The sequence below is a fragment of the Numenius arquata genome, chromosome 7 (genome assembly GCF_964106895.1).
Source record: "Numenius arquata chromosome 7, bNumArq3.hap1.1, whole genome shotgun sequence".
Lineage (NCBI taxonomy): Eukaryota > Metazoa > Chordata > Aves > Charadriiformes > Scolopacidae > Numenius > Numenius arquata.
In genome coordinates this window covers 36,249,148-36,266,961 of record NC_133582.1, presented here as the reverse complement: position 1 = coordinate 36,266,961, position 17,814 = coordinate 36,249,148, and the positions used below count along the sequence as shown (strand labels likewise).

The window sequence follows — 17,814 nt, the reverse complement described above, 5'->3', positions numbered from 1 at the left end:
TGACAAAATCTCAGTCACCAGCAAGGCAAACCCAGCTGACAGACCCTCTGAAAAATTACGTAAATTCAGATGTGAGTATTGCCACAGGCAATTGCTGTGCATTCCCTGGTCTACATGTCCTCTACTAAAAAACATTAAGCATGCTCTTCTTGTGTCATTTAGTGCATCGCGTGCCACTGCCCACATCTTAGTAACTTGTCAAGTGTAATGGAGAAGTCAGAGGCACCTCCCAGGTAATGACGGTTATCACCAGAAATCCAGTTGCACGTGTGGAACAGCACCTTCCCATGAAATCTCACCTGGACACACAGGACAGCACATTCCCACGAGTTTGGAAGGGTTTTTGCAATGAACAACGCACTGCACCTCTGACTCTACTATCACTCCTTCCTGAAAAAGAAGCAGATCACATATGTTCATTGTCAGCACTTTAACAAGCAAAAATCCACAATTACTAGCGGTGCAATTAAAGCAGGACACATGCTGCACAGCACTGGATTTCAAAACCTCTTTTCTTTCTCTGCCTGCTGCCTGGTATCAGGATTCAGGTTAATTTACAGTCAAAAGATCCACTTGAGTCTCCCTGACTCCAGACACAATATTTCCCTTAAAATGCATCAGGTAGGAAATCAAACACCTCCTTAGGAAAAGGAATCCTGCTTTATCAGGAATCTTGAGCCTCAGTAATCTGCCATGCAAGTCTGGTGAAAACAGGCCAGACACGAGGCATTCTCTTCCCTCTCCCCTTGAAGGAAAAAAAAAACCACTTAGAAAGCAGATAAAAGCATCTTCTTCTGTAAAGGGGAGACGCTTATCTTTGATGCTTTGCCTAATAAGTATTAGTAAATTAACATTTCCTGTACTTCTTGTTGGAGAAGTCAAGAGTCCTCCTGAACAAATCTGGGTGTGAGGATCTGTGCACAAAAGGCTGCTACTTTTTTTTTGCCGCCTGCATTTGGGGGAAAGGGAAGCCTGCTTTTTAAATGTGTGGGTCTAGGGTAAACAGGATCACCCATTTTTGTACTTAGACACTGAAACAGACAATAAAAAATTGCTCATTTCAGTTCACTAGTAGTGATCAGAGTATCCAAATTCAAGCTGCAAGTATTTTTTCATTAAGTGCAAGGATACAGAATACTGCTGCTCCAACTCTGTTCTTCTCAGGGCACTTGTCTTTAAAAACACGGGTGGGTTTTGTAGAGCAGAGGTATCACAGAAAAAGAGAAAAATCTTGAAACCCTTTTTTCCTATTTGTAGAAGCTCCTCATCCTCATTCACCCTTCCTCTTTCCAACAGCTGTGATTCTTAGTAGCTGCCTGAGTGTTATTATTAAAACTAGATCAATTTATCATCAAAAATTGCAGATATATTGACCTACATAATTACTTGTTTTGTGCTGGAAAATGGACAATCTTATGAACGTTATGGTGACAGATAAGCAAGCTACCAAAATACCACTGTGTTAACAATGCAGGAGCCCAGGAAAAGAATTGGTTGTGAGTTTCTCTTAAAGAACATCCCGGGTAAAACCCATGGACACATACGCACACAAGTGTCCAATTACTACAATAATATCTTGTATCTCCCAAAAGGCTTAGCATGCCGAAAAAAAATAAATTATTTTTTTCACTTATTTCAAAGTCAAGACAGCAGGAAATGGCACGGCTGCATACCTCTCCTCCACCAATGTTTGGGTATAATGGTAATCAAGTCATATAAAACCCATCCTTCTGAATGTTTGGTTATAGCTGGCCACATGTGAGTGGATTTAAACGACTTTAGATGCAAAGCCCATATTGTGCTTTGGGTATAAAACACTTCAGCTTATTTGGATTGGATAAAAAAGGCTCAGAATTTCATGGGGAAAGCTTGCAACTCCATTAGCATGGTGCTGATGACGTCCTTACCTGGCACTGGTATGTAACGCAGGGGTTGCTAGGGAGATGCCATTTCATAGAGCTGTTGTACGTATTTCCTCCAAAACTGCAATCTAGAAGAGACGGGAGCACGTCAGTCTGGCTGAACATAATGATCCCATGGTAGGCTGCTGATGAGTGTCACAGAGCAGCATCCTAAATGTGTCCCAGCCTGTCCCTTGGGTTAACAGAAGAGGTAGAGCTGAGAGCTGGGACTGGCAAGAGGGACCATGCCCTGGGAGGGCTGACAGCAACACCCCCCAGATGTCTGCTCCTGGTGCGTGACTGGCCAAACTCCTTACGAACTATGACCATTCAAGACCAACCAAAATCAGTGACAATTTCCCTAAAAACAGATGTCGGTGGCTATTCTGCTGCTCCTCATTCAGGAACTGCTTAGCCACCCATGCACTGGAGAGGGGAGAGGGAGGAGAGAGAGTAAGAGAAGAGCTGGAAACTTTCATCATCCAGCCTGGCCATGATATCCTCATCTATTAACCGAACCCCCCAGAAGAGCTCTTCAGCCACTGCAGATCACAGAATCATGAAATGGTTTGGGTTGGAAGGGACCTTAAAGATCATCAAGTTCCAACCCCCTGCCATGGGCAGGGACACCTCCCACCAGACCAGGTTACTCAAAGCCCCATCCAACCTGACCTTGAACCCCTCCAGGGATGGGGTAGCCACAGCTTCTCTGGGCAACCTGGACCAGTGTCTCACCACCCTCACAGGAAAGAATTTCTTTCTAGTCTAACCTAAATCTCCTCTCTTTCCATTTAAAACCATTACCCCTCATCCTATTGCTCCACTCCCTGATAGAGTCCCTCTCCAGATCTCCTGTATCCCCCTTCAGGTACTGGAAGGCCACTATAAGGTCTCCCCGGAGCTCTCTCTTCTCCAGGCTGAACAACCCCAACTCTCTCAGCCTGTCCTCATAGCAGAGGTGCTCCATCCCTCTGATCATCTTTGAGGCCCTCCGCTGGACCCGTTCCAACAGGTCCATGTCCTTCCTGTGCTGAGGACTCCAAAGCTGGACACAGTACTCCAGGTGGGGTGTCACCAGAGCAGAGTAGAGGGGTAGAATCACCTCCCGTGACCTGCTGGCCACACTTCTCTTGATGCAGCCCAGGATGCGGTTGGCTTTCTGGGCTGTCAGTGCACATTGCCAGCCTATGGCATGATCAGCATGCCATCAGCATGGATGCACTGATAACAGCAGAGCTACCCGCTCCTTTATACCTTTTCAGAAGGTATAAACAGAAGGGATCAACATCCACATAAATTAAAAGCCACCAGGCTCTTCTGTGTGGATGGTGAATCTCTGAGTGGTGACATTTTGGAGTCCCACAGGGTTTGGGATTCCAAACTTTATGTCTTTTTTATATATAAAAGACGTCATACATCTTTGTGTGTTATATGACAACTTTGTTAACTTAAAATAGGTTGGTTTGCCTGTGCACAGGATCAGCATGCATTTTTTTGTGCAAAATGAAGTTTCATTGAGACGTTTGAAAAAAAAAACAAACGTTAATTTTCACATTTTTGATTACACATTCCTACTAGTTTCCCTTCCCACTCTTTCACTGTTTTCTGGTATTTCACAAAAGGGAACACAAAGAAAAGAATAAAATAACTAACCAGAAAAGCAAAACTAGAAAATATATATTAAGTGGAAGTAAAATATTTGTTTTAAAAGAGTTAGTTTGTTAATGCAGAATTGTTTCAATTAAAAATTAATTCTTTGGAACCCTAAAGTGTTTCTGAAAAAAAAAGTTTTATAAGTAACACATAGCCCATTTTCTGCAGGAAAAATGCCCATTTTCCATTCACTGTTCTGAGGGTTTTTTCCCCAGTCTACTTTATTCAAAACGAGCTTGATCAAAGAGCCCAAGAAACCACCAGGAGTCTTGCCAGAGACTTTGAAACACAACATATACATAGAGTCACCAAGCACAAAAATACAATCAGTCAAATGATGCCCACGATACCATTCCCTTTCCACATCCCACCTCAGCAGCTACTCTAAGTCATTCTCTGCTGTGCAGGGTGTTCTGTCCTGATCTGCTTTGGGCTACTTTTTACAACCTTCTGAAAATAAAAGCAAGTTATTAGCCCTACACCAGCAAATCTTTGAGCCCACTGGATCCCACTGGAGAAAACTTGAGGGTCACAGCTGAGGAACTTAAAATATCCACAAAATCCATTTGATACTCAACCCCAACATTTAAAGGAAACCTGATATACGGTGATCATTTACAAATGTGTTAACTGCTTCCAGTTAAGATCTTAACCAACAGAAGACTTGTACTTCAGGATTTGCAGTACTCAGACATTTTTCCAGGCTCAGTACAGGGCAACACAGGAGAAACCTGCAGATGCTGTGGCCATTCGCTTACCTAAGCTGAACAGGTATATTTTTGAGAGGTGATCAGTAGTCTGAGAGCTGGCTGTGATAATTTAATCTTTGACAAATATTGAAAGGTACAAAGTATACAACTGAATCTTAGGTTTTTTAAGTAGCAAAGTCTCTATGAAGCATTTTTGAATAATAAAAAAGAGCTCAGATTATCAGCATATAAATAAAGTTCTGCATGAGCTCTTATACATGCAGGGCAATGTATCAAAAGAGGAACGTGAAGCCCTATACTCCTTTTAAGTATTTTGAAGTCCCATTCTGAAAAAAATAGTAGCACAGTCTCTACTTACCGGCCACTGCAAATTCTGATGAATAGCAGAGCCTGCTCAATGCATTTTGGTGTCCTCGAGTTGAGGGAACCCAGGCCATATTGGTCCCAGTCTGAGAAAGAGTTTATACATATGCTTGACTCTCAAGATGGAACAAGATGTATTGTTAGATATCTTTATGTGATTTTTATTGGACCAATCTGGTGTCTTCAGCACCGTGCAGAATCAAAGGCCAGGTTGGAAACTACCACTGACTGCAAAATACCTTGCGTATTTGCTCACCAATTATGTTCTTTAATTTGAAGTGTTTTCTCTGTGAGAAAGCTAATGACCCTGGGCTAATCTGCATGTACAGATGTGCATATTAAACTGAAATTTTCAGTTCAAGGATCAAACTAAGTCTCTGGTTGAGAAAGCAGGAAAGTGGCTCCATCTGATCCATGCAGTCACAGTGCTCTTGATTGAAGCACATATCCAAGCTCTGCTACAAAATCCTCTGCCCCACAGCACCAGACATTTTCCCTGGGGAAAGCAGCAAGGGGGAAGCTGAACTCCATCTGCCCTGGAGCCACTTCTGTCGCTGAGAGGTGATGCTGGCGGAGGGCATACCAGAAGCAACTATGGCAGGGAGAGCCCGCAGGCAGCGAAAGGGAAATTCAGAAATGGAGACCAAGATGGAAAGGTCTGCAGAAGCTTTGGAGGTACTAAGCCTGTTCCCCAGCTTTGGCACAGGCCAGCAGGTTGAATAAGGGAGTCAGAGCAGCATTGTGCAAGAAGCAGCATGGAGGCGCGGTGAGAGCTGGACTTCATCAAATGCTCAGTGGAAGAAAACAGAATGAAGGAAGGGGAGAGTTAGCCAGTAACACAGGCAGGCTTGGGGAGAGCTGGGGGGAAGGCTGAAGGTCTGGCAAACTGAAGACAGGGAAAGAAAGGAAGTGGTTTTCAACCTCCAAGTGAGATTTTAACCTGTCTCTAACCAGGGGTGTGCCCTGACACTCTGCCCTTTGTATGCCCCAGAGCTACACCCACCACTCACTCTTCAAAAGCAAAAAGAAACAAAGCCCACACACCAGCTAGTTTTTCTGAATCACACTTTCAATGGACAAATCTCTCAGCTGACACTTGCAAACATATACCCGGACTTCCCTAGCCCACCTATTCACAGCATGGAAGTTTATGACTCTCATCTAAACTCAGCTGAGTTGAAACCCACCTGCCTTCACGCCCCAACTCAGTCGAGTCATTCTAGCTCATCCATGGTTAAAGGGCCATCATATTTGGCTTGGAAAGTAGCGATCACTGAGTATCTCATGTCCAAGGGCATCAGCAAAGTCCCCGATGCCAATCTGCACAACTGAGTATGGCGGAACATACTTCAGGTTCCTAAAAGCCATTTTAATTCCCTTTGGAAATATTACATTAATTTACTGTCTCCATCCGCCATTTGAAAGGGAGAGCAGGAGAAAAGAATAAATTGAGAAAGATAGAGCTTAGCACAATCACTTAAATACCATCCACTTACTTCTACCTGAATGCATACTTAAAACAAAACTTTAAAATAAAGGGCTACAAGGGAGTTTTTTCAAGAGGTGAACCTGAAAAGCCTGAGAATGTTTTAAGTACATGAAAAGTAACAGATCCTACATTAATAGGTAAATTTGATCCCGTGACATAGACCCCATAAGGAAAACTTTTAAGATTCCACGTATGGAAGGAAGTTAAATATCAATGGTCTGTATCAATTTTAATGCAGCTAAGGTGATTCATATCAGTCAAGGAGTGTGTCCAAATTTTTTAGTCTTTCTTGCTTCTTTCTTTAAGAATAGCTGGTGTTTTATTAATGTAAAATATTAACTTTCAGTTAGTTATAGGTTTTGTTCCTATTACCTACTTAACCCAAATAGTTCAGATAAGTCCTGGATAAACACACAAGCTGAAAGTTGCTTATCTGAATCAAACCAAACCAATGAATACTTTGAAGTTGGTCAATTGGAACAGTGGAAACTGCTAATTACCTTCTAGTTACCTCATAAAGGCAAAATGATCCTCTAGACTTAAGTCATTCCTGCACAAAAAAAATGACGATAAAATAGTTAAATCCCTGCTAATTTAGCTGCTCTGTTTCAAACTTGCGCATGCCTTGCACAAGGCACAACTTGAGCACCTCAGTTTCAAACATAATAAACTAACCTTTGGCTGATTTTATTTGCAGGAGAGCAATTCAATTCCAAAACAAGCATCCTCATACGGAATTGAACTGGAATAACAAAAGCGGAAAATTATAGCAGATTTTGTTATTGGCATGTGGACAAGTTGACAATCAGGAAGCCATCTGTCCTTCCAAATCCAGTAACATTGTTAAATGACCCTTTTTTTTGCTTCCCCAGACACCCCAGCACATCATAAGACAGAGAAATTGACTGTAAGAGACAGTTTAGTAGTGCTAAAGCTCAATCAGTGTCTTCAGGAGTTCATTAAAAGCAAGCCTTTATTACTCAATTTGACATTGCCTAAAAAGATTCCAGAAGAGATTTTTGCTTATTTTAGGCTAATGAGAATTTTATAGACAAGTCATTTCCGTGTTCTCCCAGGAGAAAGTGATAGATTGGCGCACAATAGACTAACTCCACATCCCTCATTTCTTCAGCATCTTTCTTCTCCTATTAAGTCTTTTTCTTGCTTTCCCTCCACTTTCTATTTAAAAAAGTAACCTCTCTATGGCATGAAAAATAAACATTAGGAAAACGAAAGCAGTCAGAAGACATGTTTGATTTAGTCTTTGATAAATTAATCCTCAGGGAAGCATCCAGGCGTGCTAACACTAAATACCAGTTCTAGCCAAAAAAAACCCCCAAAGAAACAAACAAAGCAAAAAAAAAAAAAAAAAAAGAAAACAAAACCAACCACCCCCCCAGAAAACCCCAAAACCAATAACTTGCACATTCTGTAGTATTTCCCTGGCACGAAATCCGTTGGCCAAAATAAGAGAACTGTGAATCACACATACACCTATTATAAACTAGATTTTCATGTGTTTTAATGATTTTAAAGCCATTGACAGCTACTAGAAAATTAAACTTCCTGTTGGGTAACCCTGGTCTTCATTTGTCAACACAGAAGCATGAAAATATATACAGAATCTCCCATGCTTATTAAGTCTAACTCTAAACAGTGAAAATGCAACTCCTTCCTCTGCAACTGAGTACAATCAAACCTAGGTGCAGCTGAGCCACCATAATTACCATTCCCAAGGGACGGGAGGCGCAGGGGCCACATAAAGTGCATACGATAGAGCAGAGTGAAGCGGCCGTGGGGAGAGCTGTGCTGGGACCACACAGTTCACAGGCACGTGATGCAAAGTATCTCACATTCGCTGAGCAAATAGCAGCAGGAACAAAGACATCAACTCCTCCTGGCGCGTTGGTTTTGCCCCTGCACCCCACTGGGAACTGAATTTCACCTTGTCTTGTGTTTCAACAATCTACTGGGGGAGAGTGCTGGGAAGTCCATAAGAACCTCATGATCCAAAATGCCATGTTCTTAGAGCTGCCGTTGATTCCTGCGCTGATACTAGATGTGCTTGCCAAGACTGGCAACTGGAGAACTGTGACTTCTCATGGCTGTGATGAGTATCATGAATGCTGTTGCTTGGTGATGCAATTATTTGCCATTTATACCCAATTTCCTTACACCAGCAAAATAATTCATGATCCGTACAACTTAGAGCTTCAAAGTCAAACAGTTTAAGAAATTCTTATTCCAGTCTTAAGTGTATTAAAATGTTTACCGTGTTGTTCCAGACAAATGTTACACATGAATGTTGTGTAAAGCCTCCATCCTGACCTTCCATTTCCTTTTACAATGTCCACACACAAGGAGCAAAAGCATCCACGTATCGCCACAGAACTCTCGTGCTCTTTTCTGATACAAGAGTCCTGAACAACTCCCCTCTGGTTGTAAAAGTCTGGGTAACTGATGTTTGACTGCAAAAGTATTTATGACAAGACTGTTCATAAAAGTTTCTTAGGTAAATGAAGGTACTCAAGGTATCAAGAAAATCTGAAATTTGAAGCACTACTGAATGCTATAACATATACCAGATATTCAAGGGATATGAAATGTATGTGCCAAGACCTTTGTAAAAATATGTGGTGGAGAGATAGAGACCAGAAGTAACCAAAGCTGGCACCATGATGATACTGGATGATACTGTCCTTAGCAGCTACACATTACTGATTCAAAGTCCCGTCCTTTACTCGAAATACAAAGCTAGAAATGAATGAACACTGAGATGAACCTGTACCTCCAGCCTCAAGAAACAGAGCTGGAGCACACTACCAAGAGACTGAGAGGCAGTGAAATAAAAGCTGAGAGAAAAATTAGACTTGATTATGTCCCCAAACCATCTCTTTCCATAACCAGTCTCTCTTAGATACCAGGTCTAGATTATTCAGATCAGGGTGAAAAAGATTTTAGTAAGAAAATATATTATTATCTTCCCAGCCTATTATCACTCCATCCATGTATTAGGTTGCAGCCTTGCCTCTGAAAGCTTGCCTTAAGACGTGTGAGGATGGGCTGCAAGTTATAGTGCCCTATCAGGGTCCCCCCCACCCCCCCACCCCCCGCTTACAGCAGGGCACCAAACTAGTATCAGGTATCTCATACTAGGGGTGTCCACAGGCGAACAAAGTGCCAAATGTACGTATGGCTCCCGCAGGGCATCAGCAGAGTAGCCAGAACACTGATAAACTCATAACCTCCCTCTAACTTCCTTTGCAAGCCAGCTCTAATAGTTGAAATTGGCTGCAATCCTCAACCATAATATTTGATATCCTTTCCAAGAAATGCACAATTAACTACGATAGCTTTGGATATTCAATATTCAGGGGAACTAGTGCTGCTGTTGCCCAGGCTGTGATTCCATTCTCTGGTAGGCTCCAGATCAATGGAGCACAGCATGTGAACTTCTAAGATCATTAATTAATTTAAAAAAAAAAAAAAAACAAACACAAAAAAACCTCCCCACAGTAAGTCTCAAAACTTTACAAGGGCAGAAAAAGCAAAATTGCACATGGGAAGTGAAAGAACCTTCAGAACAACAAATCGTATCAGTTTTAACAACTACCCACCAATTTTTGTCTTTGCACATCCACGGAAGATTCAAATTTTTAGGATAAAAGAGTAGAATAGGGTACACAATTTTAGAAATGCAAACTTTATGCAGCCCTGAGCCGGTAATACAGCTTATTCAGAGAGCAAATAACTTATTATTAGAGGTGTAGAGAGCTCTAAATCCAAGTGACAGGTCTCCATCCAACTAAGTAAGAAAATGCTGCCAAATCTATTTCTATAATCTCGACGATCTCATATGTTTTCATTAAATATATTAAAAAAAAGAGAGATGAAAAGTGCCCTATTTATCCTATGCTAAAGTAATAAGAGGGCTTAATTTTTTAATATTTTCAAAATGAATAGTATGCTAAAGGTATATAGTATTTTTTATACGCTACAATAAGTATCTGTCAGAAGAATAATCTCACTGAAAGTTTTCACTACTGTACTTAGTTGTTCGCATTCTCCTTGCAGCGGGGGGCCACAACCATGGGCCCACATTTCTGTGCTCCGGGCTTTGCACAAACACACAGCACAGGAGGGCCTTGCTCCACTGACTTTACTATCCAAGCTCCTACGAGCCTAAAGTCAAGAACAGTGTTAAAACACATTGGTAGGATTAAAATCTTAAGCAAAGCTAAATCTCTGAATATGTTAGGGATAACATGCTGTTTCCACCACAATGAATTTTCTGATTGCAAAAGCTATATTGCTGCTGTTTCTTAGTGCTTTGTTTATTGGTTATTTGTTATTATTTGTTTATTATTATTGTTTATTATTATTATTATCATTTGCTATTATTTGTTATTTCTTTACTGGTTGAGGCACCATCCCTGAAGGTTTTCAAAAGATGGGTTGACGTAGTGCTTAGAGACATAATTTAGTGATGGGGGGGTGGGGGTGGTATGGTTTTCTTTTGTTTTTTTTGTCAGAGTTAGGTTGATAGTTGGACTGGATGATCTTAAAGGTCTCTTCCAGCCTAGACAATTCTATGATTAAGAAAAAGGAAAAAAGCACTAGAAATTATCTAGTAGCATACAAATTAAGAAGAAATTAAGAAATTAAGTAGCATACAAATACCCAAACAGAAGCAAGAAATAGATGCTCAGCACACAAGCATTTGCAGGAAAAATTGTCTACCAACAACTCAGTTTCTCCTGCAGGCAAAGCTCTAAACACGAGAGTTCAGCCTTTGCAGGCATGTAGTATTTCTTTGTTTCAGCCTACTTCTTTGCTATCAGAGATACTGGGCCTACATACCCAGTCACTCCTCGTAATAAAATAAAATATCCTGGCAGCAACGTCACCAATGACTGGTGGTTTCCTTCCTACACAAGCAAATTCTTGAAACATATCCTTTGGTCTTAATGTTATCCCCCTGACGTTGTACTCAAATGACAGCAGCCGTGCATTCATTCATTCATTCATTTCTTCACATGAAGTTATCAAAGGGAGCTGGCAAGAGCCCATAAAGCCTGATTACGCTTTTCTAGGCTTCAGGAATGAATCTAAGAAAAAAAAAAAAGCCATCAGGTTCTGATGTCTTTTCTTCGTAACATTTAGTTTAGATGAAATGAAATGCAAGCAGAAAAAAAAAAAATTTAAAAAATCCCTGTTTCCCTTTTCCTGCTTGAATTCCCTATGGGCACTCTGGCAGCTTGACAAAATAGTAACTGAGAACAAGTCCTGGCTGCAGCTGAGCTCTTGGGGAGCTGCTGGGACACCGAAGAAGGGCAGCTGAAGTGTTACACAGCCAGGCTGGCATTTGCACCCTTGATTCCCCAAATCCTCCATCCCAGACACTCATCTGGGGTTTTGCACAGAATGGAGCAGGAGCTTCAGCAGCTTTCAGTGCAACAGGAGAGGAAACAGCCTCCCTGGGGGTAGAAAGGGTTCCATCATCCTCTTCCCATCACACCTGAACAACCTGGTGATAATCACAGAATCACAGAATGATATGGGGTTGGAAAGGACCTCTGGATGAGGCCTGGATCTGGATGATCTGGAGATCATCTAGTCCAACCCCCCCTGCCAGAGCAGGTCCACCCAGAGCAGGTTGCACAGGAACGTGTCCAGGTGGGTTTGGAATGTCTCCAGAGAAGGAGACTCCACCACCTCTCTGGGCAGCCTCTTCCAGGGCTCTGCCACCCTCAAAGTGAAGAAGTTCCTCCTCGTGTTTAGGTGGAACTTCTTATATTCAAGTTTGTGCCCATTTCCTTTTGTCCTATCTGTGGTGTCTGGACTGCCGTAGTTATACAGGTACGTATTTAGCTTTACCTTTCAAAAACAGCAGAAAAACTTACTCAGAAACTTTAAATTTACTTTGAAAATTAAGCCATCAGAGAGCCTTTTGTAAAAAAAAAAACAAAAACAAAACCTGAAATTTAAAGCAGTTCTTGCATCTTAAGCACATAGAAACTGCCATCTTGGATGAACCCAAAATTCAGTTTTCCCTTTTGAGAGTTACTGAGGGTTGACCTGATGCTGCTACAGAAGTGTCTTTTATAACACTGAGAAACAGTTGTCAATAGGTTAGTGTCAACTCAGAGCCCAGGATTATATTTGTACAGTTAAGACTGTTTCGTACTGCGTGCACCCATTTATTCTCAGCCACATTAACTTCCTTTGCCATTTTGTCATCAGTTTTTCAGTGGCCAAAGAACCTTCTACAACCCCTTGCAGGCAGCCTTTCTTCTTTATTGAGGTTAGGTCATTAGCAGCAAACTTTGTGCCCCTTTTATAGATCATTTTTGAGAACACCATTGACAAGTAACATTTTTCTATTGTTAAAATAGCCATTCATTGAGCAACGATGTATTCCTTTATTGAACTGGAGAATCAATCTCCATCCTAATCAAACCAATGTTTAGGAATCTTTTGCTGTAAAGCTGAAACTAAACACAATTTGATAACAGAAATAAAATATATTTAATTTATGTAAAACTTATAACTACAAATGCTTACTCCTTCAGTAATGGTTTAATTTTTTTTTTCCCAGTCAATTTCCTTTTCTTTTAAGTGTCAGACTTCTAGACAAATCCTCAAATTGGGGCTTGCCAAATCTATTCCAGAGTTGCAACACAGCAGCAAACCGTGAGCACAGCAGCTAACACACTTCTGCAACCATCCAGGAAAAACAAATATCCATCATATGTCTCTTCCGTCTGAATTGCAGTGTAATCTGTTTTCCTGTATTTGTATTTCCTCTGGGAAGGCAATAAACACTTGCATTTCCCAACAATTTATCCTACCCTATCTCCCTCCCAAAGCCACTCTATTACCACTGGGGAATTAAAACAGAGAAAAAATAAAGAAAAGTAAAGCTGTCTGCCTCTGACATTCCTTGCCTCATTGATTGCATCAGCAGTCCCTCAGCAAAATTAGTGGTTTAGAGCATATTACTTTCTGCATAGTATAAAATAAGACTACTTTTCAACTTCATCTACTTGCACATTTTTCATGTGGATAAGCATGGTAGTTACATACCATGCAGGCTTACACAATTCTTTTATTAATTTTTTACAGTTGATAAGCTCCTAAAGAGCTTGGAAGATACAATGTTGGTCAATAAATAAATGTACAATGTTCAGACTGTTGCCCGTTTTGGCTTTAATGAAAATGTCCACAATATTATTATTTTAATCAGGATATATTTAGTAAAATGAATAGAATTTGGTTGGTTTGTTTCTAGTATGGGAAGAAATAAAAATAGTCATGGATAATTACTCTGCTTTTTATTACTCAGAAGCATCATTCCTATTCTGTTCAACCACAGAAAAAATCAAGGAATTCCTATTGACCAGTGACTACTAGCAAATTGATTTTGACCTAAAATATTTCTGATAAAGTCAGAACAGAAGATCTCTCTCAAAAGACAGACAACATAGCAATGAAGTACAATAAAGATGTACTTCTAAAGGACTGTCGTTGTGCAAGAGCTATAATTACTGGACAAATATGTGAATTTATGCATCTCCACCAGCTTTGTAAACATATTGATTTTCTTGTTGTTATTGCCCTTTTCAAGCCTCTGGACACAGCCAAGTCCCAGATGAGAAGCTTTCTACTTTGGCCTGTCTCTGGCAACGTACGTTTGAACTGACAACATTTGGGAAAAGAGTTAAACAACAGGAAGGGAACCGCACCTTTGCAACGCTCACAGCAAGCTCCTCGCTGCTTAATGACGAGAGCACAGTCTTTGGAGAGCATCGGACACTTCTCTCTTTTGCATGTCACTTCCTTATTCTGGAAAAAAAATAATAATAAAGTAGACAAAAGTTATTGGAAGCAAACCAAATCCACGGCTCCATTTCTTGCAACTCAGAAAATAAAAGGTGAGGCTAGCAATCTGCTCTCTTGCTTCAGGAGAGATCCCTGTAATTCAAAACACCTTTCTCCCCTTAAAGGAAAGCAGTAGACAGTCTCTGAATTACCCAGGAACTCAAATAAATGGTGTTTAAACTCCACTTAGACAGTATTTCATAACCCCAACCCATCACAGCACAGAAAACGTGCCTCACTGAAGAAATCCACTTTACTTAAATGAACGACTAGCTACACGATGCGCTTGTTAAAATATCCTCGGGGTCTTGAGATGCCCCCCGTTTTTAGCTGGCAGCATCACCTAGCGACCCAGGGGTCTTCAAAAGAGCCTATCATATATTATACTAGAAAAGAGACAAATGTAATTTAGTCTTTCTCCCCAAAATGCTGAGAATTGATGAAACAACACAAGCGGGCGGAATCACTGCACATTATAGTGTCACCGCTCTCTGGCAAAAAGCCAGCGATGGCCAAGGCCAAAGAGCACATTGGCCACATTAAGGAATGTCAATGGAGGATGCGTGGCAGCGGGCAGGAAAAATACTCCATTTCTAGCCTGGCTACAGGCCCTGTGGTGTCAGCCCTTCTGGTTTTCTCTGCCTTTAAACAAGGGCAGAAAGCAAATACTTTGGGGGTTTCTTTCAGTAAAATTTCGCTACTTGAAATTCCTGCCTGAAAGTAGCCCTCTGAAGTGACCTCCACCTATAATTAGTAGCTCAGTTCATTAAGTGACACAGGTGGCCATTTACTAGATGCAAGCACCCACCTCACTCCATCTTATGACTTAATTAGAGACCAAAAAATCAAAGGGCTAGAAAAATGTAAATCATAAAACTAAAGGAAAAGAAACTGTGCTTTCCAGTCTTTTGCTCCCTGTGGCCTTATGAAAGGTGCCTGTGAAGGGTAACATGCAGCTTTTATTACACTCCAGCTCTTTGTCTAAAATCAGAGGTTTATTTTCTTCAAAGTGACTGCCTGATCTGATGGGAGCTATAAAGGCACTTCAGTCTTATCAGTGTAAATGAGGAATCGCTCTCCCCGAGCCCGGTGTGAGATCAGCAAGCAAGAGTCAGGTCCTGGAGCCCAGCTGCAGCGACACAAACGGCTACTGTGAAGAGCCGGGTCGCTGGTTCGTGCTCTGCATCACTCCAGCGCTGCCGACTAACCATAAATGCAATTTAACTGGCAAGTTAAACTGAATTTATGGCATGCCTGTAGCTCTGGGATGGCACAAAGCAGCCACAGCACGGCAGTGCAACCGGCTCGACAACAGCTCCCCAGCGCGCGGGGGTGAAATCCTAATTCCCTTTACGTGAACACTGTGCCCCCCCGACTTTGCCGCCTTCAAGCCTGTGGAAGGGCAGCAGAATCAAGTTCACCAAACCGACTACACACAGTCTGTATTTTAGAGGGTTCTGCTAAGATCTGATGAGAGTTTGCTCGAGGAAAGATTTAATAAGCCTAGCAGCCCTTATCTGTGGGAAAATCTTCTGAATGGTGAAAGCGCGTTTGAAGGACGGGCAGAATCCAGTTTAGAGTATGTTCCTTTGGAGACCGTGATTTACCCAGCGGCAGCTTCCATCGTGGACCTCCATGAGATGCACTGGGCTCTTCTGGGCCAACCTAGCTGGGTAGGACCCACATCAAGGGGTGCAGCAGGCAGCTACCCATCACACTCCCTTTTCAAAGGGAGAAAACATTACTACAAATGTCAGGGAGAGGGACCAGAAAGTCTATTTCTTTTGGTTCCCTATCTCTTTTCGACCCTATTTCTTTTGGTTCCCTGATTCCCAGGAGACTCCTGGGTCAAACATCTCATGCAGCTTAGCTTCTCAGGCAGCTTCTCACCCTCTCCCTCGAGCTCTGACTGCCTCCCTCTGCCCTCACGTACATCCTGACGTGGTTGCTTCTTGTTGGCAATACAAAACATTCCTAAGGGTGACCCCAAGACATGTATTTCACGTAGGAGCTACTTGCTAGTTACCATTCCTAACTAGAAGGCTCCTGTTTGGCCCAAATCACTTCAAACAGAAATACTCTCTGCCAGTGACAAGTTTGGTACCATTGAGCCAACCCAGGGGGTAGCTGAATTTGAATCTTACTCTTCTTCCCTTATCACCAGCAACGCTGGGTGGCACAGCCCCCAAAACTCAGGACCTGCGTTACAGGTAAGGACAGAAGGAAATGGAAGGGAAAGCAAAACGCAGCCGGGCTGCACAGCCTAGTGGCTGGGAGCTTTCCTGAGAGGGAAGATTTTGGGCTTTCTGTCCTGTTGCCAGGGTTTTTTTTTACATTAAGCAGCTGTTCCATATAAAGCATGTTAGTGGCCCGCAGTGCAACAACGGAAACTGAAGGGTCCTCCACCCTTGGAGAGCATCTTAAGCACTAGGCTATAAATTCATATTTCCTTTCGTTATCCCAGCAGACCTTGAACTATTTGCTACTCAGTGGCCCAACTTCAGCAGAAAGCTTGTTCCTCGTGCTCCCAAAAGCCACCGGTCCCAACAGCAAGGACGCTTGTGGGAAGCGCAGGAGATGAATCTTTGAGTTGCCTCTGAACATGGAGGGCACCAAACCTGGATCATCCTCTCAAAGGTGAGTTATTACAGCATGGTGCTAAAAGGTGGGCAGGAGGTGCCACACTCACCAGCTCCCCCTTGTTTTTTTGTTTTTTGTTTTTGGTTTTTTTTAAGAAAAGAGCAAGATCAGCTCTGTCCTTTGGAGGAGAAGCTGCATCTTCCTGCTGCAGGGACAGGAGTGCATCACAGGTAAATAGAGCCAATCTTTGCCAGCACAAGAAGGGCAGCTGAGTGCTTTAGCAGAGTGGGATTTGCAAAGCTGATGTTCCTCCTCTCTAGCTGGTCTTACAGGCAAGCCCCAGACAGCTCCAAAAGTGGCTATTCCAGAGGCCAGCCCAAGGTGCCCAACTCTCTGACATCAGGGCTGGGCTGCTCTTCCAAGGCGTGAGCCCCCACCGCTCCTTTTGGGGCTTTTTGCTGAACAAACGTACAATAAATAGAGCCACAATTGCAACACGCTGCCCTGGTCACAGCGAGATCCCTCTCGTAATATGCAGAGATCACCTCTGAGGCACATCCAAGTACTTCTTGCTGCTTCTAGGACAGGATTTAATCCCAAAATTCTTTCCCAAAATCCTGGGTATTTTTTATCTCAGTGCTGCACCTGGTGGAAAACTAGGCAAGCAAATGTGAAGGAAAGGGTTAATGTCCCATGCTGATCAATCACAGGACAGCAGCAGATAAAACAGGGCTGGTAAATCATTGTTTAGTCTATTGCAGTCAGGCATTATCCAGTGCAGATCTCCTAGGCCCACTGGGTGTAAAAGTACAAAGATAAAACAAAGAGCAATTGTCATCAGGAGCTTTTTTTTTTTTCCTTCCCTTTTTTTTCCCTTTTGCCCAAAACACTGCTTTTAATGTCTGCCGTCCATCTGCTTGTTGCGATCTTGTCGCCTCCTTCCCTCCCATTTCACAAGGGCAAAGCAGAGGGTGAGAGCAAATGGACTTCAGCAACAAATCCTTTCCTTCCAATATGACCCCCCCTACCCCCAGTAATCATAACATTTCATTACTTGTCCCAACTATACATTTAAAATGTGGCTAAGTAGCTGCATGCAGGAGAGCTGCATTACCAAACCTCCATCTGTGTTGTCAACGTCTCTGGAGTTGTTGAAAGCTCTCAGATACTTTGATTTTTTTCCTGTTCTTAAGAGAAAACTTCTTAGACGGCAACATTCAGAAGCCAAAAGTTATGG

The 17,814-nt window shown here is 42.2% G+C and overlaps 1 protein-coding gene across 1 annotated transcript in view; it reads right to left on the bottom strand.

Moving 5' to 3' along the window:
* The window catches only part of BMPER (BMP binding endothelial regulator), a 163,199-nt gene that overhangs the window by 120,954 nt on the left and 24,431 nt on the right, over window positions 1–17,814 (bottom strand). The window contains exons 3-5 of the mRNA XM_074150866.1: window positions 13,862–13,961; window positions 1,908–1,990; window positions 300–390 (exon numbers count right to left, since the gene is read on the bottom strand). Coding sequence (XP_074006967.1) covers window positions 300–390; window positions 1,908–1,990; window positions 13,862–13,961 — 274 coding nt within the window. The remainder of the gene's footprint in view (window positions 1–299; window positions 391–1,907; window positions 1,991–13,861; window positions 13,962–17,814) is intronic.